The 24,330-nt window shown below is 57.6% G+C and overlaps 1 protein-coding gene across 2 annotated transcripts; it reads left to right on the top strand.

Annotated features, from left to right (window-relative positions):
- Positions 1-778: 778 nt before the first annotated feature.
- KCTD20 (potassium channel tetramerization domain containing 20) lies at positions 779-22,997 on the top strand. 2 transcript variants are annotated; one of them, XM_006125295.4, is made up of 9 exons: positions 779-918; positions 2,404-2,554; positions 12,369-12,556; positions 14,351-14,624; positions 16,973-17,075; positions 17,508-17,628; positions 18,838-19,035; positions 20,081-20,191; positions 20,451-22,997. In XM_006125295.4, the coding sequence occupies exons 3-9, from the start codon at positions 12,415-12,417 to the stop codon at positions 20,738-20,740; spliced, it is 1,239 nt and encodes a 412-aa protein (XP_006125357.2). In that variant the 5' UTR covers positions 779-918; positions 2,404-2,554; positions 12,369-12,414; the 3' UTR covers positions 20,741-22,997. The 2 variants fall into 2 exon arrangements, with proteins under 2 accessions (XP_006125357.2, XP_014430180.1); XM_014574694.3 differs by lacking the exons at positions 779-918; positions 2,404-2,554; positions 14,351-14,624 and having other exon boundaries at positions 12,419-12,556.
- Positions 22,998-24,330: the final 1,333 nt, after the last annotated feature.

The following is a 24,330-nucleotide window of genomic DNA, read 5'->3' as shown; positions in this document are numbered from 1 at the left end:
ATATGCGTCAGAACAAAAATGTTAATATCGCCACATCTTACCACACTGTATTGAAATGCAAATATTTGACCATTAGGTTTCGCAGAAAAAGAGCACTTCTCGAGTTCTCCTAACTGATACTTTCATTTGATTCTTCCTGAGAAATCCAGTAATGTGCCTTATATGAAAGTATTTAGGGACAACAAAAGTTTTTGAGTAGAGTAGAGTAGAATGTCAGTACCACATGCAGCAATGTCTTTGCAATTCTGTGTGCAGGTCCCACTGTTGTGTGTGTGTGTGTGTGAATCAGGTATTTGTAGCTTTTCCGCTGGGTGTCTAAATTGTCATTTGCACATGCAACTGTCTGATTTATCCTCAGTAATTTGCATGCAAATCCAGCGGAGTCAATGAAAAGGCACAGGATACACCATTGCATGTGTATTTGTGTGTGCGACGGCATGATTCTGCCCTCTTCCAGACTTGATAACTTCAAAACTTCCTTAATATCTGGATTTCGTATCTGTAGTGGGACAGGGGATATGTTTTAAAGTGAAATTGAAAACTAACCATAGGGGAGCAGAGATTGCAGCTTCCTTACTAGGCTGCTGGTGGAAACTCCACACAAAACAAGAGTCCAAAGAATGTTTTAAACTCCACACTTGACAGAATGTTATTTCTTAGCCATCTGGTCATATCAAACGACATGTACATATTCTTACGCCTGGAACCACTCTCTCCCCTCCATGCTTCTCTCCTGTACACACTGGGCACGGACTTTTAATTTGAAATATTAACGTGAATCTGCCAGCTGGGCTCTGGGGGAGGAGCGTTTTTTCCTGCAACATAAACAGTTTAAACTCTGGGGCTTGACTTAGCTGTTGTCTTTCTGAAAGGTGGATTTCGGACTGTGCAGAACTCATAGGGATAGCTGGACAGACGGTAAGTAAATGGGGGCCTGCATGTGCCTGTCGCAGGGCATGTTTGTAGGGGAGCTTTACTGCAAGGTTAGAATTAGAAATGTGGCTGATTCTTTCTGTTGCTTTACCTTTCACAGGCCGTAGGCTGTTAGCCTGGGCCGGGCACGAGACTTTTCAGAAATAGGCTGCTTCTGGTTTGAACCCCATGTAAAGAAGGAGTTTCCTGAAATTGTAATGTAAAGTCTCAAGCTGTAGACCAAGATACTTCTACGACCTGAAACGAGGTTAGGTGCAGATGGTTACTAAAAAGGAGAGTTTAGAAAATACCCATTTTAAAATATTAAAGAATTTTTTAAAATCCTTCTTTATGCTGTACTGAAATGTATGTGAGCTTTCCTGTAAGCCCTGTAAATAATTGTGTTATAAAATAGTGCCAGATTTCAATATAAGGCTCTATTCCAAAACGTCCCTTACTCCTCAAAGAATGAGGTTCACAGGGATGTAGGAATAGCGAGCCCGAAATAATGGGCTTGCTGTGAAGATGAGGGATATCTATTTTGGGGTACTCCGGTATCCCGAAATAGCATTGCAGTGTAGACGTACCTCCAGTGACAGACTTATGTGAGGTTTTTAGGGTTATCTAGTTCGCATAAAGGCTTGTTAAAGTCTCTGGCTGTAACTCTGTTCTCACTTATGCCAGTGACTTTATGTGAAAGCAAAAATTGTTTTCTTGTCTCAAATTGTGGACAAAACTCTTGTATTTGGAACAGATCGATTTTCATTGGTCCTTTCCCCAGTCTAGTCATAATCCAGGTGCCCTTACTGCCTGGTCGGGGAAGAGGTATTGCTTTCTGAAGCGAAGGGGCAAGCTGTAAGTGCTAATTTATTTCAAAGATAATTCTTCACATAGTGATTGTCACAAGCAGTTCTGAAACTCCCGTGCTGGTGGTCCTAGATGCTCGTACAGCAGTGAACGTTCCTCAGTTAATCCCCAAATAACGGAAACGGTGGAAGCAACCCTCCTGGGGTGTTGCTCCCTGCACCATTCATGCGTCCTTAGCAGTACTCCAAGTTCTTGGGCAGAGGGAAATGTGTCCAGCAGGATACTGGCCAGGTGTGTTATTGGGGCATTTTGGCTTCTTTTGAGGCATCTGGCAGAGTTTGGTGTCAGGGGTCTAGATGGCTCTTAGTCTGTTCCAATCTGGCAATATCCTGGGACCTGCTTGTTTTGGAAAACTCTATAGTAATCCTCGAAATGTTGGGCCAGAAGAGACCTTGAGAGGCCCTCTGGCCCGTTCCCATCCCCCAACACGGAGGCAGGACCAAGTAAACTGGACCAGCCCTGAGCGGTGTTGTATCCAATCTGTTTTAAAAACCCTCCAATCAAGTTTTCTGCAGTGTCACTCAGAGGCCTGTCCCCAAGCTTAGCTGTTGGGAAGTTTGCCCTAATGCCTGACCGGGCTCTCCCTGGCTGCAATTAAGCCCCTGCACCTTGTCCCGCCTGCAGTGAACACGGAGGGCAGTTGTCCAGTGGCCCCAAGCCGTGTGTGGAGTCTCCCCGCCCCAGGCCTTCGGTCTGGTCTGCAAACGAAAGGCGCCAGTTTCCCTCTTCGGGCGAGGAGTCTTTGTGGCTGTTTCCTGCTGCAGCAGCACCCCAGGTGAGAACGAGCCGGGCGTTGTACGTGCCACGGCCGGGGACCGGGAGGACTGAGCCGTGGAAGGCTGGGAAAGGCGCTTTGGTGACGCGGAGAGGCCAGATGCAGCGATGGCCGGGGCCAGAAAGGTCGCTGCTGAGGACGGTGGAGTGCGGTGGAGAAAAGGGGGGGGCGTGCAGAAAAGAGGGGCCCCGGCTTCGCCATTGGAGCGGCTGAGTCGCTGGCTGGACGCCCCGGGGAATCGTCAGGCAGGCCGGGGGCTTAGCGTGGCGAGCAGGGAACAGCCGAGAGCCCCCGCGCAGGGAGGGAGCCATGTGGGCCCGCGGCTTCGGGGCGCGCAGCTCTAGGAGCCCGGAGCAGCCGTCGGTGCCTCCCGCGCAGTGGGGCCCTGGGCTGCCTCTGCCTTGGGAGGGGACGTTCAGCGCGCCGGCTCCAGGGCCCTGCTGCTCCCGCGCTCCCCAGGCCGGGGGCTCCCAGCAGCGGGGCGGCCGCGCAGCCAGGGGCTGGGGAGAAGTGCGAGTTCCCCTTCTAAGCACCGCTCCCCACGGCTGCTCCGGGCCGTGCTCGCACCGCCCGCGTCCCGCTCCCTCCCTGCCAGTGGGGTCCAGCCCAGGGGGTCGGAAGCCCTCTGCCCCCACAACCGCGGGGGCACCAGCCCTGCAGAGCCGCCCTGGGCTCTCCAGCCTTTCCCCTCCCAACGTCCCTGTGTTCCCCACTCCCAGCTAACTTGGATCTTCTCCCCAGCCTGCAGCACCAGCGCTGGGCCCCCCAGCCGCTTCTCCCCATCCCCCAGAACAACCCCCTCTCCGTTCCCAGGGCTGCTTCTTCCTCGCCTGCTGCATCGATCTTCCCGGGTCCCTCTAGTCCACACAACCCCCCGCGGCCCGCCGGCCTCCCTGGCCTCTTCTCCTCCCTCTGCTCCCTGCGCTCCAGGAAGCAGCACAACGCTTTGCCCAGCCACATGTGTAGGGAGCGCTCCCCCCGATCACGTCGAGAAGCCGAGAAGTCCCATTCATTGGAATAACGGGTTTGCATGAAAACCCTCCAGCCGCCAGTGGCTGCTTGGGTGCTACAGGCATCATGGTGTGGCTGGGCAGCCGTAGCCCAGGCCCTCGTTCCAGATTACAGGTGGGTTGGAGAACAGCTGTGGGGACTCAAAGGAGCCATGCCGGAAGCGCTGCTGCCAGTGGAGCACGGTGCAGAACAGAACCCATCAGGCATCTCATCACGCTTTGAAACGCGAAGTCTGTTGCCAGCACTCTGGGAATGTCTGACTGGCATGGCCCCGCGTGGGCATGCTCTCCCGCAGTCATTCTGCTGGGGCGCTGCCCGTGCAGTGTGCGTAAACGTGCCCTGCCGTTACCTGGGTGCCTTGTGACTGGAGCAGGAGAGAAATTGGAATGTGCCACTTAGAGAGTATCAGAAAAACCACATACAAGAGCCATGGTAGGATCCAGGTCTCTCTTCTCTGTTTGCTTTGGATTGGATTGTGTGAGGAGGAGGATGTCCAAGGTTTTGTCCATAAACATGTGCTCCAGGTAACTTTTGGCTGTCATGGTCAGGGTGGTAGCTAGTAATTTGCAGTCGGTACATATGTCGGGTCCACTGTTCATTGGTCTAAATGGATATATATGAAATGATCGAAGGACACACCCCAGGTGCTCATTAGCATACGGTATTAAACCAAAACAACCTGTCAGTCACCCTAAAAGAGTCCCCAGAGAATCAGAGCGTGCCGTCTCCATGCCTGTCCAGGGCCCTGTGGGGGAACTTCTGTTGATAGTGCCAAAGAGCAGGACCCCTCCGCCACGGTTGTTCAGGCTGTGCAGAGAGCTGCAGAAGATTGGGTCACTTCCCAGGACGTGCCCAGCCCTGTGCCTGAATCGGAATCCCCCTCGCACCGACAGACGCTCCTTCCGGCACCGTCTCGCTGTCTGGCCGGGCCGCTCTCCAGTCACTTGGTTTGCCTTCTCTCCGCAGCATTCCACAAAGGGTTTCTTTTGACTGGCCCGTTGGGTGCTCCTCCAGCAGCCCAGCGTTTTGCTCAAAATGTTTTGCTCGTCTTTCTTGGTGGGGCTTATTTGTGAATCGTCCTTCTGTTGAAGTGTCATCTTAACCAAGCGGTTTGTTTGAGCATTGCCTAAAGGTTTCAGGGGGCTTAGTGACAGACGACCTTGTGGATCTGAAAAACTGCTCATGCGGTAAAATGTAGCTGAAAATAAGGAATACGGTTTGAAAGCAGAAGTCAAAGGCCTTGTAGGTCACAAGCAAAATACAGTTCCTCCACAGAGCTCTCGTATGTCACAAGTACAGCGCCTGTATTTGTTGGCCAGAATTATGAAGCATACGAGAGAGAGTGTTGTGCAATTTGTGATTGTGTAATGTTCACAACACAAAAGGCTAACAACGGAAAAGGGCACCATTACAGGGCAGGCCTCTAGAAGACCAAAGCTGATGTACTATTTCTTTAAATAGTAACATTTGGAATAACCATTGGCAGTAAAAACATGGGACTGAAGATGCAGGAGCTCAGACGTCAGTGGCACTGTGTGTGCAAACTGTGCAGGCGTGTGAGGAACACTCACTTCAGGTTGGTAACCAGTCACGTTTGAGGCCGTTTTCTCTGTGGAGAGAGAGCTCCGCTTACTGGTTTCAGGTGACGGTGGCTTACGCTCAGCATAACATGGAGTCACTGTAAGACAAAAACCTTCCTCCTCGATATTACTGGTCCCAAACATCGCAGCTATGGCTGGGTGGCTAAAGAATGGTGGGTTTTGAGACGCTTTTATGTGTGGCAAATGGAAAAGCCAGTTTTCCCCTCTTGCTTAGTTGGATGCAATTTACTGCACAGATTGGTTTGCTGGGGTCGTGTTCATGTATTTGCTGCTGCTGCTTTTAGAAAGGCCCCCCTTGTGGCGCCCAGAGGAGCACAGCAGACCAAACAGAGGGTATGTCTACACTACCAGCCTAGTTCGAACTAGGGTGGTTAATGTAGGCAACCGAAGTTGCAAATGAAGCCCGGGATTTAAATATCCCAGGCTTCATTTGCATCTTGCTGGGTGCTGCCATTTTTAAAGCCCCGGTAGTGCAGACTCCGTGCCCGCAGCTACACGCAGCACGGAGTAGGTAGTTCGCATTAGGCTCTCTAATCCGAACTACCAGTAAACCTCGTTCCACGAGTCTATTTTCCTTTTTCCGGTGTCCCAGAAAAGCACAATGCTTGGATGCGCAGCAGGGAGGTCCAAGTGGAGGGTTCTGCCTTGCAGTTAACTGCAAAGTGCTTTGCAGGCTGTTTGGAAGATGCTGCACCAAATGAAACGCTATCAGTGTAAAGTAGTGAACCAATCGTACTTCCCTATTGCCTGCCAGACTGCGGAGCTTTACGCTAGGGCAAGAAGAGGCTGCCTCCCAAATGGAATGGTGCTAGCTCCAAGGTTGCCAACCCACAGAAATTTCTTTTACGGACTAAATGGGAAAAATTTACGAACAGACAATTTTTTTACGGACATAATTTTTATGCTATATTAAGATGACATAAATGGCCCAAAGTGAAAAGTAATCATTGTCATTCATACATCACAAGAACAATATGCTATTTAACTCACTTTCATGTAGTTAGTCATGGTCCTGGAAGTTTTCCATTTTGTGATCGTACATCCTAACACTGACGCTGTTAACTATGGCTGAAGTAATTGTCCCAGATCCATTTCTGATAGTTATTAATCCTTCAAGCATAAGAGTGGAAAGTTTATTTTTTCTATTTGTTTTGATGAGATTAACAGCTGAGAAAATGCGTTCCACTTCTGCAGTTCCATGTAGAAGTGCTAAGATTGTTTTTGCAAATCTTGCCAGACATGGAAATCGAGACACCTCGATCATTGAGCTAAATAAACAACTAAAAAGCCCAATTTCCGCTGCTCCGCAGTAAAATGGCTGAAGCAACACAGAAGAAATTTAATTGCTATAGAATAATTGCTGTTTTTTGAAATTGTATTGCACTTTTACGAAATTTAGGAAGTTACATTTTGATTAATCAGCTAATAGACTAGGCAATGGAATTTTACAAAATTTACGGATAACTAAATTTTTTTTACAGACTTAAAACAGTTAACCGGATAAGTGCTATCATTTAGCTAATTAACCATTTTAACTTCACTAGCGTAAGTGTGTACACTGGGGCTTATACAGCCCTAGCTATGCAGATGCAAAAAACCCAAACAAGCTGCACCCTTACCAGCACGGCTATGCCCGGCGTAGTTCTACATGTAGACAGGTCTTGAAAATGCCAGATAAGGGTTTGTGATCTTAACTGACTGACTTTTACATACATGCTGTGGGTTTGTATCACAATGAGCGAAAAGAATGGCTGTGAAATTGTGTTGTTTGGAATTGAAGTCACTTTGCAGTGGCTTTGCAGGGTCACAGAGCACCTCGCTGGACTTTGGGGACTCACTTGATGCACGTCGTCAGTCTTCGGCCAGGCAGCGAGTTGCAGAAGTTTGCTAGACACAGAGCCGTGCTCATGCAAATGTGTCTGTTGCTTTTCTCGTGTAGTCCTAGGAGTCTAGCCAGAGTCGAGGAATTCTAGCACTGTGATGTCTCCTCAAACCCCAGCAGCCTGCCGCGGTCTCTCTCCGTGCGGTGCGCGCCACTGGCGCCAGGCCCTACTCAGTGGCTGCCAAAGAACGGTTCTCACGAATAGGACATGAAGCACAAGCAGCATCTTTTCTAAAAATAATAAACATGTTGCCAAATTAGTGTTCACATCTAGAAAAATCATTAGTTGCCTCTTTTGTTAATTTCTAATTAGACATGAAACACTTGATCTGCACTAATGGTGGCCTTGGCTCCCGTGGTTCACCTCCACTGTACTGCCCCTCAGAGCGTCTTCCTGGGGGCACCGTGGGTGGGAAGCTTCCTCACTGCTGTGAGTCGGCAGCTCGTGGTTTGGTCTAACGCGTGGACTGTGCAGCGTGGCGCGTCACGGCCTGGGTACAGAACTCACTGGACTCGCATTGACACACAGAATGGCTGAAGCTCAGGAAGTCGTAGAAACGTCAGTCGTCAAATCAGTGTGGGAAATAGCTTTTAAAAGACAAGGGATTAGGCGCGCAGGGAGGGAAGCGTACAGGGCATGGCACGCAAGGGGAGCCAGGAGAGAACATCCGAGCAGCCAGGCTGGGTCAGAGCAAAGGTCCCTCTCGCCCAGCGTCCTCTCCTCTGACAGTGGCCAGTGTTGGGTGCCCCCAAGGGAGTGAGCAGAACAGGGAACCATCTGGTGATCCCTCCCTGTCCCCCATTCCCAGCCCAGCACACACAGGCCACGGACACCACCCTGCCCAACAGCCACTGATGGACCTACCCTCCATGAATCCATTGATCGCTTCTTTGAACTCTAAATATCTGCCACGTGCTCTGTGCGGCATGGAGGGCTACTGCCCGGCCTGGTCTCTTCCGCCAGAGCCCTGCCCTTCCAGGCCCCCTCGTGGGCTGTCAGCCCCTCTGTGTAGCAGTGTAGACAAGCCCTCGGTGGTTTGCGATAAGACATCTCCCGGCAAACGTCTACAGTGGTTACGGGCTAATGGCCGAGCTGTTAACTCCACAGACCGTACCTTCCGGGCCCCGCCTGCTTTGAGAGCCACGGCCGGAGAGGACTGCAAGCCAAGGGGAGCTGTCTGAGGGAGTGACTGTGCTCCGCTCCGAGGGCTGAAGGCTGCCTTTCTCCTGCTGCGCTCTGTTCGGACACTGCGCGTTACACAGCCTGTTAGTTTAAGGATGCTCTCTGGTTGCTATTACCACTGCTCCGACCCCCCAGGGGAAGAACTGCAGGTGCCAACCCTGTGGGGCGCTGGCATAGGGGGCTGAGACGCAGGGCACCGCGAGCCAGGAGCTAGGTGGGGCACTGGCTTAGCGGGGCTGAGACGCAGGGCACCGCGAGCCAGGAGCTGGGTGGGGCGCTGGCTTAGCGGGGCTGAGACGCAGGGCACCGCGAGCCAGGAGCTGGGTGGGGCACTGGCTTAGCGGGGCTGAGACGCAGGGCACCGCGAGCCAGGAGCTGGGTGGGGCACTGGCTTAGCGGGGCTGAGACGCAGGGCACCGCGAGCCAGGAGCTGGGTGGGGCACTGGCTTAGCGGGGCTGAGACGCAGGGCACCGTGAGCCAGGAGCGGTGTGGGGCCGCTGGCACAGGGGGGCTGAGACGCAGGGCACCGCGAGCCGGGAGCTGGGTGGGGCGCTGGCTTAGCGGGGCAGAGACGCAGGGCACCGCGAGCCAGGAGCTGGGTGGGGCACTGGCTTAGCGGGGCAGAGACACAGGGCACCGCGAGCCAGGAGCTGGGTGGGGCCGCTGGCTTAGCGGGGCAGAGACGCAGGGCACCGCGAGCCAGGAGCTGGGTGGGGCACTGGCTTAGCGGGGCTGAGACGCAGGGCACCGCGAGCCAGGAGCTGGGTGGGGCACTGGCTTAGCGGGGCTGAGACGCAGGGCACCGTGAGCCAGGAGCGGTGTGGGGCCGCTGGCACAGGGGGGCTGAGACGCAGGGCACCGCGAGCCGGGAGCTGGGTGGGGCGCTGGCTTAGCGGGGCAGAGACGCAGGGCACCGCGAGCCAGGAGCTGGGTGGGGCACTGGCTTAGCGGGGCAGAGACACAGGGCACCGCGAGCCAGGAGCTGGGTGGGGCCGCTGGCTTAGCGGGGCAGAGACGCAGGGCACCGCGAGCCAGGAGCTGGGTGGGGCACTGGCTTAGCGGGGCTGAGACGCAGGGCACCGCGAGCCAGGAGCTGGGTGGGGCGCTGGCTTAGCGGGGCAGAGACGCAGGGCACCGCGAGCCGGGAGCTGTGTGGGGCTCTGGCTTAGCGGGGCTGAGACGCAGGGCACCGCGAGCCGGGAGCTGTGTGGGGCCGCTGGCACAGGGGGGCTGAGACGCAGGGCACCGCGAGCCGGGAGCTGTGTGGGGCCGCTGGCACAGGGGGGCTGAGACGCAGGGCACCGCGAGCCGGGAGCTGTGTGGGGCCGCTGGCACAGGGGGGCTGAGACGCAGGGCACCGCGAGCCGGGAGCTGGGTGGGGCCGCTGGCACAGGGGGGCTGAGACGCAGGGCACCGCGAGCCGGGAGCTGGGTGGGGCGCTGGCTTAGCGGGGCAGAGACGCAGGGCACCGCGAGCCGGGAGCTGGGTGGGGCGCTGGCTTAGCGGGGCAGAGACGCAGGGCACCGCGAGCCGGGAGCTGGGTGGGGCGCTGGCTTAGCGGGGCAGAGACGCAGGGCACCGCGAGCCGGGAGCTGGGTGGGGCGCTGGCTTAGGGGGGCCGAGACGCAGGGCACCGCGAGCCGGGAGCTGGGTGGGGCGCTGGCTTAGCGGGGCCGAGACGCAGGGCACCGCGAGCCGGGAGCTGGGTGGGGCGCTGGCTTAGCGGGGCCGAGACGCAGGGCACCGCGAGCCGGGAGCTGGGTGGGGCGCTGGCTTAGGGGGGCTGAGACGCAGGGCACCGCGAGCCAGGAGCTGGGTGGGGCGCTGGCTTAGCGGGGCTGAGACGCAGGGCACCGCGAGCCAGGAGCTGGGTGGGGCGCTGGCTTGGCGGGGCAGAGACGCAGGGCACAGCGAGCCAGGAGCTGGGTGGGGCGCTGGCTTAGCGGAGCTGAGACGCAGGGCACCGCGAGCCAGGAGCTGTGTGGGGCCGCTGGCACAGGGGGGCTGAGACACAGGGCACCGCGAGCCGGGAGCTGTGTGGGGCCGCTGGCACAGGGGGGCTGAGACGCAGGGCACCGCGAGCCAGGAGCTGGGTGGGGCGCTGGCTTAGCAGGGCAGAGACGCAGGGCACCGCGAGCCAGGAGCTGGGTGGGGCGCTGGCTTAGCGGGGCAGAGACGCAGGGCACCGCGAGCCAGGAGCTGGGTGGGGCGCTGGCTTAGCGGGGCTGAGACGCAGGGCACCGCGAGCCAGGAGCTGGGTGGGGCGCTGGCTTGGCGGGGCAGAGACGCAGGGCACAGCGAGCCAGGAGCTGGGTGGGGCGCTGGCTTAGCGGGGCTGAGACGCAGGGCACCGCGAGCCAGGAGCTGTGTGGGGCCGCTGGCACAGGGGGGCTGAGACACAGGGCACCGCGAGCCGGGAGCTGTGTGGGGCCGCTGGCACAGGGGGGCTGAGACGCAGGGCACCGCGAGCCAGGAGCTGGGTGGGGCGCTGGCTTAGCGGGGCAGAGACGCAGGGCACCGCGAGCCAGGAGCTGGGTGGGGCGCTGGCTTAGCGGGGCAGAGACGCAGGGCACCGCGAGCCAGGAGCTGGGTGGGGCGCTGGCTTAGCGGGGCAGAGACGCAGGGCACCGCGAGCCAGGAGCTGGGTGGGGCCGCTGGCTTAGCGGGGCTGAGATGCAGGGCACCGCGAGCCAGGAGCTGGGTGGGGCGCTGGCTTAGCGGGGCAGAGACGCAGGGCACCGCGAGCCAGGAGCTGGGTGGGGCGCTGGCTTAGGGGGGCAGAGACGCAGGGCACCGCGAGCCGGGAGCTGGGTGGGGCCGCTGGCTTAGCGGGGCAGAGACGCAGGGCACCGCGAGCCGGGAGCTGGGTGGGGCGCTGGCTTAGCGGGGCTGAGACGCAGGGCACCGCGAGCCGGGAGCTGGGTGGGGCGCTGGCTTAGCGGGGCAGAGACGCAGGGCACCGCGAGCCGGGAGGGGCGCTGGCTTAGCGGGGCTGAGACGCAGGGCACCGCGAGCCAGGAGCTGGGTGGGGCGCTGGTTTAGCGGGGCTGAGACGCAGGGCACCGCGAGCCAGGAGCTGGGTGGGGCGCTGGCTTAGGGGGGCAGAGACGCAGGGCACCGCGAGCCAGGAGCTGGGTGGGGCCGCTGGCTTAGCGGGGCAGAGACGCAGGGCACCGCGAGCCAGGAGCTGGGTGGGGCGCTGGTTTAGCGGGGCTGAGACGCAGGGCACCGCGAGCCAGGAGCTGGGTGGGGCGCTGGTTTAGCGGGGCTGAGACGCAGGGCACCGCGAGCCAGGAGCTGGGTGGGGCACTGGCTTAGCGGGGCTGAGACGCAGGGCACCGCGAGCCAGGAGCTGGGTGGGGCCGAGACGCAGGGCTCTGGGGCAAATGAGGGCAATCGCAGGACTCCATGCCAGGAGAGGTGAGGCATGAGGCTGGCGTCCGACAGGAGCACTCAGCGACCTGACTGAGCACCGAGGCCCGTCTAGCCCTGCCGCCGTGGGAAGGATGGAGGAGAACGGCTGGACCCACGACAAGCTGTGGGTGTTGCATTGGAGGGTGGAAGGCTCGTGTGCCGGGGTTGAGGAGGAAGGCGGGAGCACAGTGGCTCTGCAGGTAGCAAGAGGCAGTCCTGTGAGGGAGGGGAGAGCCGGCCAGACACCGAGCAGAAACACAAGGGCGCGACGGCGTCTGGGAGGAGCTCCTTGAGGGAGCCTCTAGGGGGCGCTTGTGTTCCGGGCGGGTTCTGGCTACGAGGAGGGAGGGCGTGTTTGAGGCTCCAGCGCCCCTTTTCTCTCCTTGGGAGCCCACCGGCAAGCCCGGGCCCTTTTCGCAGAAGCGCTTTGCCGGCTGGTTGGCCCTGGGGCTGGGCGAGGAGGGAGCATTGCTGGGGGCTCTCAGGGTTCACGTGGCGTTTAGCTGCAGGACGAGCGACAAGAGCCCGGCCCCGGGGAACGTCGCTCACATCGAGATGAGCTCCAACCTTCCAGGCCGGAGTGGGTGTACCACCCTGATCTGGGCCTGGGGCCGACGGCCTTTGGCTTGAAGGGGATTTGGATCCACCCTAGGAGAGGGAGCTGAACGCAATGGCCTGTGAGGTCCCTTCCAACCCTTCTCATTGGTGGCTCTCTCCTGTAGGATCTCCCTGCGGGCAGGCAGTCGCCTGGCGCTACAGGGGCCCAGCATGAACAGGACCGACAGGTCGAGAAATCAAGAGTCCAGCTACTCTGTGGGAAATATCCCTGCTCCAGTCCACGGTCCAGCAGAAGAGACGCTGGCCCCACGCAGCCAAGCCTGTAGCATTTCTGCAGTGCCCAGGAAGGATGGTAAGGGGGCTGGTCGCAAGTAGGGAGACGTGGTTTCAAAGGCCTTTTGATTCCTGGAGAGGCGCTTCGGGATCCAGAAGGGCAGTTTTGGCTGGGCCTCTGCATGCCTGGGCTTGTGAAGGTACCAAATTGCACGTGCATCTCCGGCCGCCCCTCCTTAGTTTCTGCACCTGCAGAGAGTGCGCGTGCTGAATCGGGGCCCAGCCTTTACCGGCCTGTTCCGCGTCAGGCACAACTCACAGGAAAAGCTGTTGCTCGAGTCCTGGGTGTGTTCCAGGGAGCTGGCGGGAGCCCCCTGCCAAACGGAGGCATTCGGCCTCCCACAACGTCGGCTCCATGCTTGGTGCTTGTGCCGCAAATATTTGTTACTAATGGCCCATGCCAGGGAGGCCCTACCCCTTGCCCTTACAAAATGACAGTGGAGTCTCCGGCTGGAAATCCCGGAGGTGTAGCTAATAGCTCAGGGCAGAAGCAGCGCTCAGTTAAGACCAGGGCCCCACCCTTCTGGGGGCGCAGAGCCAGTCCCCCGCTTGTGCTGGGGCCCCGCTGTTCATTGCTCAAAGCCTCTTCGCTGATGCACCTGACAAAATGGGTTTTTACCCATGAAAGTTGATGCCCAAATAAACGTTAGGGCACGTCTACACAGCAGCATTATTTCGGAATAACTGACGTGATCCCGAAATGACAGAGCGTGTCCACACAACAAGGCGTTATCTCGAAATAATGTCAAGCTGGAGGACTTCTTCCACCAACTCCTGTGACCCTCGTTTCACAAGGAGTGAGGGAAGTCGAAGGAAGAACAAACACTCTTCCTTCGACTTCCTGCTGCGTAGGCAGCGCCCAAAGCCGAATTCGGCTATTTCGACTTCAGCTACATCAGTTGCGTAGCTTACGTTGCCTGGAGCATAGATGTACCCTTAGTGTCTCAGGTGCCACAGAACTCCTGGTTGGTTTTTTTTGCAGAACAAAGGGTATGTCTACACTACCCCGCTAGTTCGAACTAGGAGGGTAATGTATGCATACCGCACTTGCTAATGAAGCCTGGGATTTGAATTTCCCGGGCTTCATTAGCATAAGCGGGGAGCCGCCATTTTTAAATCCCCGCTGCTTCGAACCCCGTGCAGCGCGGCTACACGGGGCTCGAACTAGGTAGTTCGGACTAGGGTGCCTATTCCGAACTACCGGTACACCTCATTTCACGAGGAGTAACGGTACTTCGGAATAGGAACCTAGTCCGAACTACCTAGTTCGAGCCCCGTGTAGCCGCGCTGCACGGCGTTCGAAGCAGCGGGGATTTAAAGATGGCGGCTCCCCGCTTATGCTAATGAAGCCCGGGAAATTCAAATCCCGGGCTTCATTAGCAAGTGCGGTATGCATACATTACCCCGCTAGTTCGAACTAGCAGGGTAGTGTAGACATACCCAAAGAGTATAATTTTGCTCCGTCTGCAGTCCTTTCAGTGGTTGTTCAAATATCAGTGAATTTTCTTAATTGTCAGACTCTCATTTTATCCCCTTGTTCAGTGGAGTTCCCTAGAACTTTTGGGAAGTTTGGATGGGACTCTAGATCAGACTTCAGGCCCGTCTAGCTGTAATCTGGGGTTACCTCATAGAATGCCCTGCAAAATCTGTTCTGTCTGGAGCCAACCCTTTTCAGCTCTGAGTGCTGATGGAGCTCCCAGCTCGTCCTTCCTGCATGATCCAAAGCGTTTGTTTCACTGTTGGGTGTGGATGTTAAATGAGCTGATGCAGCAAGCAGCCCTGGATTCTCACAACAGGTTTGTGTTGGGTTTAGATACGGAGTTCAGATACGCGTCTCGCCCAGCCACGCCCCAGTTCAGTGCCACGCTACCCGCACCTGAAGAGGCGATTGGCACGACTTGCAAAGCTGGGAGCAAAAGACACCTAGAGCATCGTATGGCCCCAGAGCGCAGTGGAAGTAGCACTACCGGCTCCAACAGCAGTTCCCAGGCCCAGGCACCAGAAAAAGTCACTCTTGTTGTCGATGGCACTCGCTTTGTTGTGAATCCGCAGATTTTCACTGCTCATCCCGACACCATGCTGGGAAGGTAGGGAGTTCAGTCGCTTGTAATGAGACCCCACGCTGTCTGAAAGGAACTGGGACGTGGTCTCCCAAGCGAAGCAGGCTCAGACTGGTTCAGCCTGTGGCTGGGAGGCCTCGTAGATTAGAACCAGCTGCTAGAAGATTGCTGGTGATTCAGTAGCTAGCGATCCCCCTCTGAACTAGTGCTTACCTGGAAATCCGAGGTCGATTTAACAGGTCTACTAAGGACCCACTAAATCCAGCGCTGATGGTGCCCATCGACCCTGATACTCCCCGGGGTTGTAAGGAGTAAAGGACGTTGATGGGAGTTTTTCTCGTCAGCCTCCCGCAGGGGGGCCGCTGCAGAAATTTGATATAAGATACGTCGACCCCAGATGAGCTATCCTCGGAGCTGGAGTTGCGTCTCTTATGTCGAATTTCTCCCCCGGTGTAGGCCTGGCCTGAGTGTGGCAGTGGGAGGTACTGCACAGCCAACTCCAGAGCCACTGGGCACTGGTTCCTTCAACCCAACCTTTCTACTTTTTGTCACACCCTTCGCTCAGCCTCCTCCCCTTGATTTCAAGGCAGGCCTGCTGCGAGTAATTCAGAGTCTTCGTCCCGACAGCCTCCTGGGAGACCTTCCAAACCCAGGGGACTTATTTTGCTATGCAGATAAGCGACCTGCTTGTCACTCCCTCGCTTGACTACTCCCAGCCACAGCGTATGTACCACGGCCAGCGCCACGTCCTCCCCCGAACCGGGCCTCGAGAGCAGGGATGCTGTGGCCAATGTACCACGGCCAGCGCCACGTCCTCCCCCGAGCTGGGCCTCGAGAGCAGGGGATGCTGTGGCCAATGTACCACGGCCACTGCCACGTCTTCCCCCGAGCCGGGCCTCAAGAGCAGGGATGCTGTGGCCAATGTACCACGGCCAGCGCCACGTCCTCCCCCAAGCTGGGCCTCAAGAGCAGGGATGCTGTGGCCAATGTACCACGGCCAGCGCCACGTCCTCCCCCAAGCTGGGCCTCGCGAGCAGGGATGCTGTGGCCAATGTACCACGGCCACTGCCACGTCTTCCCCCGAGCCGGGCCTCGAGAGCAGGGATGCTGTGGCCAATGTACCACGGCCACTGCCACGTCTTCCCCCGAGCCGGGCCTCGAGAGCAGGGATGCTGTGGCCAATGTACCACGGCCACTGCCACGTCCTCCCCTGAGCCGGGCCTCAAGAGCAGGGCTGCTGTGGCCAATGTACCACGGCCAGCGCCACGTCCTCTCCTGAGCCGGGCCTCAAGAGCAGGGCTGCTGTGGCCAATGTACCACGGCCAGCGCCACGTCCTCTCCTGAGCCGGGCCTCAAGAGCAGGGCTGCTGTGGCCAATGTACCACGGCCACTGCCACGTCTTCCCCCGAGCCGGGCCTCGAGAGCAGGGATGCTGTGGCCAATGTACCACAGCCAGCGCCACGTCCTCCCCCGAGCCGGGCCTCAAGAGCAGGGCTGCTGTGGCCAATGTACCACGGCCACTGCCACGTCCTCCCCCAAGCCGGGCCTCGAGAGCAGGGATGCTGTGGCCAATGTAGCACGGCCAGCGCCACGTCCTCCCCCGAGCCGGGCCTCAAGAGCAGGGATGCTGTGGCCAATGTACCACGGCCAGCGCCACGTCCTCCCCCAAGCTGGGCCTCGAGAGCAGGGATGCTGTGGCCAATGTACCACGGCCACTGCCACGTCTTCCCCCGAGCCGGGCCTCAAGAGCAGGGATGCTGTGGCCAATGTACCACGGCCAGTGCCACGTCCTCCCCCAAGCTGGGCCTCGCGAGCAGGGCTGCTGTGGCCAAGAAGCATTCATGTGCTGGGGAGAGTGCCACCCTTATTGAGGCTGCTGCATCTTCCATGCCCTGAAATGGTTCCATTACGGATACAGAAGTTTGCTGCTGCAGGGCCTGTCTGAGGCCTCTGCTTCGTTTCCTCGTGGCTGGAAGAGCACGTCTACGCAGCAGCGCTATTTCGAAGTAACGTCAGTTATTGTGAAATAGCTCAGTGCGCGTCTACACAGCAAATTGGAGAGAACGGGCTTCCTACTCCGACTTCTGTCTCCCTCGTGGTGCGAGGCGGGAGGGACGGCGGAGGAAGCTCACGCCATTTCGGAACAAGTGCCGTGTAGACCTGCCTCAATTCAAAATAAGCGGTTTCAACTTAAGCTACGCAATTGACACAGGTCGAGCTGCGTCGCTTATTTCGAGTTTAGCCCTCTGTGGAGACGCGCCCTAAGAGATTTGAATTTGGACCGCCCACTGTAACAGAACCGTGGGGGTGGGGGGTTCCAGTGTCTGGCCACAAACCGAGAGGATTGAATAGACTCGTGTGTTTTTGTCTTTCAGAATGTTTGGAGCCGGCAGAGACTATAATTTCACTCGGCCAAACGAGAAGGGAGAATTTGAAATTGCGGAAGGAATTAGCGCCACTGTATTTCGCACCGTGCTGGTGAGGGCACATTTTAGCTGTGGAAACAGTCATTGGTCCTGGTTGCAAAGCCGGGCCCCCCGCAGAGCAGCTGCACGCCCTTTCGCATGTACATTCACGGGCTGGTTTACATTTGGATTATACATCTCGCTGAGGTGACTCAGTCTGCGCTCGCGCTGGGTTGCCACTTTCCCTCGCTTTCTGCGCTGTCTGCCATTTCGGTGTCTGGGCTCCGCCCTCGCCCCACGTCTGCATACGGGGCATTGAATTGCAGGACTAACGCCTCGGCAGAGCTGCTTTCTCTCACGTTCTCGCTCGCTCTCTTTGTTGCTCGCTAACCAAGTTGCTCATGAATGACTGCTGGCAGAACAAGAAACTAATTAGCAAGAAATGTAGCCTGAGGATTTTGGTTTTAAAGAAATCCCACCATCATCCTTAACCATTTATTTGCAGGATTATTACAAAACTGGAACCATTAACTGCCCCGATGGAATTTCTATCCCTGATCTCAGAGACACGTGCGATTACCTCTGTATCAACTTTGACTCCAGCACAATCAAGTGTCAGGACCTAAGTAAGTCCCGGGGCAGAGGGAGGGTTACCGAGACCAGTGTTTCTCACCCCGTGGTAGGAGTACTCTTAGGGGACCTGGGGAGGGAGGGGGGCGATGTCAACACCGCTGAACTTTGGAGAAAACTGAATTTTTGTTTTAACACTTTTTTTTTGGTACTTTTTACACCCAAAAATTCCATCGCCTGCCCGGCTGCAACTAAGTTGGTTAAACAAATGTGGTGCAACGGTAGAAAAAGCCCGGGTGTATCTGAACACTGTGGGCACTGGGGGTGCTTAGCATTTTTTCATACAAAGGTACTTTATAAAACAAGGTTGCGTAGCCCTGCCCTAGAAGAGGGCTTGGTCCCACCAGCGCGGAGCCCTTGGTCACATTGACTCCCGCGGCAGCACCCGGGGCTTGGCGCGTGCTCCCTGCTGTGCTGGAGGGGGCAGAGCGCCCCTCCGCAAGAGCCAAGCTCGTGCTCTGCCCTTTGTGCGCCGCTGCAAACAGGAGCAAGAATGTGGCCTGGGGGGCAGGGCGGGGTTGGTGTGGTGAGCTCTGCAGGGACCCCCCAGGGCGGAGGGCTCCTCGCACTCAGAGCCCGGTCTGAGCCTGGAGGTCAGCCCACAGGCTTGTCTACACTTGAAGTTGCAGCAGCACCGCTTCCGTGTAGACACGCCCTGCCCCCCTGGGAGGGGATTTCCGGTGGCCTAGGCAAAGGCAGAATCCTCCTGTCGGTCCAGCGCTGTCTGCACCAGGAGTTAGGGCGGCTGGGTGGGGTTGTGGATTTTCACCCCCTCAGCAATGTAACTGGATGGACCTAACTGTGCAGCGTGGACCAGGGCTGGGAGCGTCCCAGACTCGAACACTGGGCTTCGCTGCAGCTTGGCTGAGCTCCGGGCTCTGCTTTCCCCTCCAGCTCTCTGTGCTACCCCCAGGGATTCCCGTGCTTGTGCCAATTAACTAGTGAACCCGGCCGTGAGTGCACTCGCCCTGAAGAGCGCGTGCCACCGGGGACGGACTCCCTGCGCAGAGCCCCAAGGTCGAGCCGGAGAGGACAGGCGAGGGAGCCTGGCCTGCCCTGTGCCGGGGGAGAGGCCGCTGGGGGGCCTGGCACACTGAAGGGTTCCTCCTAGAGACCGTTGCAAAGCCGTGCGGGTCAGCTTGGCGTAAAGCGCAGCGGTAGACCCGTTACTCTTACTCACTCACACTGGATTTGTCTCCTTGCAGGTGCTTTGCTGCACGAGCTCTCTAATGACGGTGCCCACGAGCAGTTTGATAGCTACCTGGAAGAGCTCATTCTGCCCATAATGGTGGGTAGTGCCAAGAAAGGAGAGCGCGAATGCCACATCGTGGTACTAACAGACGAAGACACGGTGGACTGGGACGAAGACCATCCGCCTCCCATGGGAGAGGAGTACTCGCAGAGTAAGAGCTGATGTGGCAGGTGGCTCCGGGGACCGGCCCTCTGTTTGAGCCTGGACAGGGGCATTTCCTGGTGTTGAAAAGACAACACTGGCTTGATTGTCAGCGGTCCGGAGCACCTGTGTGGAGTTGTGCGGGGATCAAATCCTGGGAAGATCAGAGCATAGTTGTTTGAGAACGTGTGATTCTCTCCAAGTATTCTGTTGAGATTTCACTAGCAGGGGGAACAGGTTAGCCTGGAGTGAGAGATTTCATCAGAAACGTGCAAAGCCATGCTTATTTACAATACACAACGTTCTTGTTCGTATCCAAACGGCTACGTGGTCGGCGACGAGAGAGTCGGGTAGAACGCATCTCTAAGATCCAATCTTGGTAAATCTGGATTCCAGCCTTGTGTTGTCAAAGTCCGTAGGGGCTCTGTGATCACATAGAAAGCGGAATGCCCCAAGGAAGATCACTTGTTTGATCTGTCCTGAGATTTCTAGCTTCAGACTGTCACATTGGAAAACAAGGAATAGTCTAGCAGCACCTAAAGGCTAACAAAACGTGGATGGGATCGTGAGCGTTCTTGGGCACAGCCCACTTCTTCAACCGTAGGGAGTATTAAAGGTCCAGTTCCAAAATAAATAGGGGAGGGGGGAGAGAAGGAAGGGGAAAGTCAGTGAGAGTGTTCATGTTACATGAAGCTGATAAGAACAGTTTGCACCTTCTCTAAGTCCCGTTTGGTTTTCCGTCCGTCCGTCCGTCGGGTGTGGCCGGCAGGGCGGGGCGCTGGCCAGGCCTCGTGATGTGTCGCAGACTTGTACGTGAAGTTCAGTTCCATATACCTCAGTGCGCATAACACAATTATTCCACACATTAATGGAAAAATTAGAGGGAACCTTGTCTGTACATGTATCATTGCCCCCATCAGTAAAGACTGAGAGCCCCTCTCTGCCCAAAGATAAGTATTAAACAGAGTTCAGGCATGAGTGAATATCCCAGCGGTGCTGAGTGCAGCTGGAGATGCATGTCTGGTGGTGACTAAGGCGTCTCTTTGTTTCTCCAGTTCTTTACAGTTCCAAGCTGTACAGATTCTTCAAGTACATTGAGAACCGGGATGTTGCAAAAACCGTCTTAAAGGAGCGTGGGCTGAAAAACATTCGAATCGGCATCGAAGGTTCGTTTTCTTTCCTCAACTACAGACAAACAGGGAGGCAGTAGCCTCGGCCCCCCGGCCCCGCTGCCGGGTTAAAAGCAGGCACTCGGCGGGAGCTGGCAGAATCAGCTGCTCAGGGCTGCAGCGCTAGGTCATTTCTCCCGGGGCCTCGTGTGGAAGGAGAGCACTTCCCTGCTGCCCCGGCTCCCTGGGGTCCTTTGCTTTGAGCAGCACCGCTCCTTGCGCAGGGGGCGAGACTCACGGCCCGATTGCCTTGCAGGTTACCCCACATGTAAAGAGAAGGTCAAGCGGAGGCCGGGGGGCCGCTCAGAAGTTATATACAACTACGTGCAGCGGCCGTTCGTCCAGATGTCCTGGGAAAAGGAAGAAGGGAAGAGCCGCCACGTCGACTTCCAGTGTGTTAGAAGCAAATCTCTAACCAACCTGGTGACGGGAGGCGAGGATGCTTCAGACGACCAGGAACTTCTGCACCACCCACCCCAGGTGGACGAACTCGACAGGTTAAACGCACCATTCGCACAAATGGCGCCTAACGATCTGCCGGATTAGCGCAGGAAAGGGGTGCGCAGCCCCCGCCGCTCCCCCGCGTCTCGGCGCCCTTTCCTCCCAGGACACGAGGCAGCCCTCCCACAAGGCGCCGGTGCCGGGTAGTTGCTCTTGTCATAGTGTCAGATTTCAAACATATTAACAATGAGCTACAGTCCCTGCGTCGAGAGGCGCCATCGCCAGCGACGTCTCTGAGCAGGGAGCGCTGGGAGCTGGTCCTTGCTGGAGGCGTTCGGACATTGCGGGGGGAGGGGGCTGAAATGTACCAACACCAGGGAAAGGACAAAGCGTTAAAACCGCCTCAGCAGGAGGGGCATTCGGCAGCGCTCTTGTGGCTGGACACTGGCCTCTGCTTGTGACAGTCGCTGGGTTACGAAGGGAGTTTTATTCTGTCCCACAGGAGCAGCGGCGGCGGGGGAGACCCATTTTAGCAGTTCTGCGTGTGTACACGGCGAGAACAGCTTTGCAAGGGAGTAAGCGTCCAGTCCCTGCTCCTCCTCAGCTGATCTGAACCAAAAGCCCGGTTCAGACAATACCGGAACATGCCACCCGTGGCCGTGTTCAACGTAAGGATGTTAAATATCGATTGACTAGTCGATGGAATTTCCATCAACTACTCAGCTAGTCCATAGGCACTTCCGCATTCCTCCTTTGAAATGTACAAGAGCCCCAGCGGGGGGCTCTTGTGCATTTCAAAATTTAACTTCTATGGAGCTATACCTCGCTCCTAGACCTGGAAGGGACCTCGAGAGGTCATCGAGTCCAGCCCCCTGCCCTCACAGCAGGACCAAGCGCCATCCCTGACAGACTTGCCACAGATCCCTAAATGGCCCCCTCAAGGATCGAGCCCACAACCCCGGGTTTAGCAGGCCAATGTGCCAACCACTGAACGATCCCGGCCCCCGAAATGGAAGCGCAGCACGGAGCCTGGGGTCAGCAGCGGATTCAGAGTCCTTGGGACTCCCCAGCTGACCCCGGGCTCTGTGTGGCGCTGCCGCTTTAAAGTACCTTTCCCCCTTCCTGCCCCCGCTGCCTTTATCCGATGGGGCAGCAAGGGGAGGGAGCGACTGACTGACTCAACAGGCTGATAAACATTTGCTTATCGGATAGTCGACTGGTCCTTCACATCCTTAGTTCAAAGCCAGGCACAGCTAGCTCGGTCCTCGGTCCAGGACACAGAGCCTGAAGCCCTAACTTCTGCCCCTCCTACTAACGACCCCTGCAGCTAACAACACGTGACACTCGTCCTGCTTACACATCTGCCTGCCTCCCGCTTCTTAATCAACCCCGGAAAGACGGACAAGAGCCTCCACTGTGTTTCTCCCCGTCCCACGCCGCTGTGTGGCACAAGCAAAGCATCTTTGCACCCGCGTGTCCGTTCCTTTCCCGTTTGCAGCGTGGAGCAGACGGCCTGGCGGCTAGAGGCGTGTCCCTGCGCTTAGCTCGCCTACTTAGTCTGACACTCGGACGTACGATTCCCCCTAAAGCGCTAAACGCTGCCCTGGTTTCAGACGTGACAGGCGCTTGCTGGTGTTTCTCGTTTCCATTTGTACCTGCGCCTGCCTGTCTCGGAGAGCAGCTTCCCGCGTTTGCCACGGTTCCTTCCTGGCCTCAAAGGAGCAGCAAGCAGCTTCTCTCCTCGCGGGCGCCCAAGGGACGGAGATTTCCAGAACTGCCTCCAGGAAGTCACAGGAGGCTCCTGCCTCCCTCCAGGCTCCCCCGCCACTGGAGGAAAGGGTGGGGCTTTGCCAGCAGCTCGAGCCAGGCTACACAAGCACTGGCTGCTGCTGGTCGGCTGTCTGGGAAAGTCGAAGACGTTATGAGGCCTGTCGGTGGGCAGGCGCCGGCGCGTTCACTGGGAGGCGTCGCCAGGCCGCCCGGGCCGGGCCGGGCGTGGTTAGTGCGGCCCCACTGGGCACCGTGGGGTTCACGTGCTGGCCAGGAGGCGGCGGTGACGAACATTTCTTGAACTCGGGGCCCGCGGGCTCCCCTGTCCACGTGGGAGCATCAGGTGCTGGGCCGCTCTCCCAGGCTCAGCGGGTGCGGAGGGGGGTTCTCGGGGGGGGGCTTGAGTGATACCCTCTAGAGGCCATTCTGTTCATCCCAGGTGGGTCATTGCCCTTGGCCGGTTTCGCAGCAGGTGAAACGTGGGGCCGTTTAAACCAGGTTGCCCTGGGACTGGCTGGCTGCTGCCGTGCGGTGTTGGCCTGGCCAGGGCCCTGCTTGCTCTTGGGCAATAAAGCGTTTCAGTTTCCACGCAGCCTCTGGCTTCTCTCTCGAGCGGGACGGGGCGTTTGGCGGCTGAGCTGGGCCGGGAGTCGGCTCCTTCCCCTTCTCAAGAGCCCGCTCAGCCTTGCCCAGCCCCTCCTTTCCCTCGGCTTTGCCCTCCGCTTGCCTGGCCAAGGAAGCCCAAGGGGAACAATGGACGGCGTCTGTCTGCCGGTGAGAGGCCTCCGCGTGCCACGGGGCACTGGAGCGACTCGGGGACCTGCCTTTGCTCCAGGGACTGCCCTGTCCTTGCCCTGCCCACCTGCCCCATCCCGGGGGCCCCACGTGTGCGCTGAGAGAACGGACGACGCCACCAGTGCAGCTTCCCTTGCGACCACAGCCGGGGTGACGGGCCCGTGTCTGCCCCTCTGCCCTGCGGCCCCGTACGCCAAGTGCTGCCAGCAGGAGGCGAGCAGGCCGGGGGCCGTCTGAGCCGGCACGGCGTGTGGGCGCTGTGGGGACAGAGCTTGTTGAAATCCCACCACGCCTGGCTGGGTAGCCAGGGTTTATGACCAGCTTTCCTCTCCCCTCCAGCTTCTCTCCTGGCTTTGACTGGTGCTTTTAGCTGCCTCCTGTCCATCGGATCACAGTTGGGCATGGTCGTCAGCCATTCCCTGGGGTCCCCCTGGCTGGGGATGGGGGGCGGCGAGCGCTGGCTGGTGGCAGTTCTGGGAAGCTTGAACGATACTTGGAAGGCTCAAGTTCCTCATCTTGGTTCTTCCTCGTCCTGAGCAGTAATTTCTGTCCCTGTAAAACACGCCCTGTGAGTTTTATAAATACGGCCCGTGCAGCCAGGTCCTTGGATGTTTAATTTGGGACTGGAGGGGAGGGCCTACCAGCCTTGCCCCTAGACATTTTTTAGAAATTAATGGAGATTATCTGTCTCCTAGAACTGGAAGGGACCTTGCAAGGTCATTGAGTCCAGGCCCCTGCCCTCACAGCAGGACCCAGCATTATACCTGACAAATTTTTGCCCCAAATCTCTAAATGGCCTCCGCAAGGATTGAACTCACAACCCTGGGTTTAGCAGGCCAATGCTCAAACCACTGAGTTATCCTTCCCCTTTTGGGACCATCTATTCCCTTTCCACCAGGCCTGGCAATCTATTACCTCAGACTGTTGGGTTCTAGAAACAGTGGGAAGGGGGTATGCCATCCTCTTCTCCCCCTCCCTCCCATTCCCCTATCCCAACCCTCTTCAGGGCTCCCTCTCACGAGCTTCTCCTGTGGGAGGAGGCGCTTCAGCTCCTCACCGGGGGGGCTGCAGGGGCGGGTCCCCTTGGAGTGTTGGGTAGGGGCTTCTATTCCCGGTATTTCCTGGTCCCC

This window comes from Pelodiscus sinensis, chromosome 27, assembly GCF_049634645.1.
Source record: "Pelodiscus sinensis isolate JC-2024 chromosome 27, ASM4963464v1, whole genome shotgun sequence".
Taxonomy (NCBI): Eukaryota; Metazoa; Chordata; order Testudines; family Trionychidae; genus Pelodiscus; species Pelodiscus sinensis.
The sequence above is the reverse complement of the archived record's forward strand: the minus strand, read 5'-3'. Positions and strand labels throughout refer to the sequence as shown.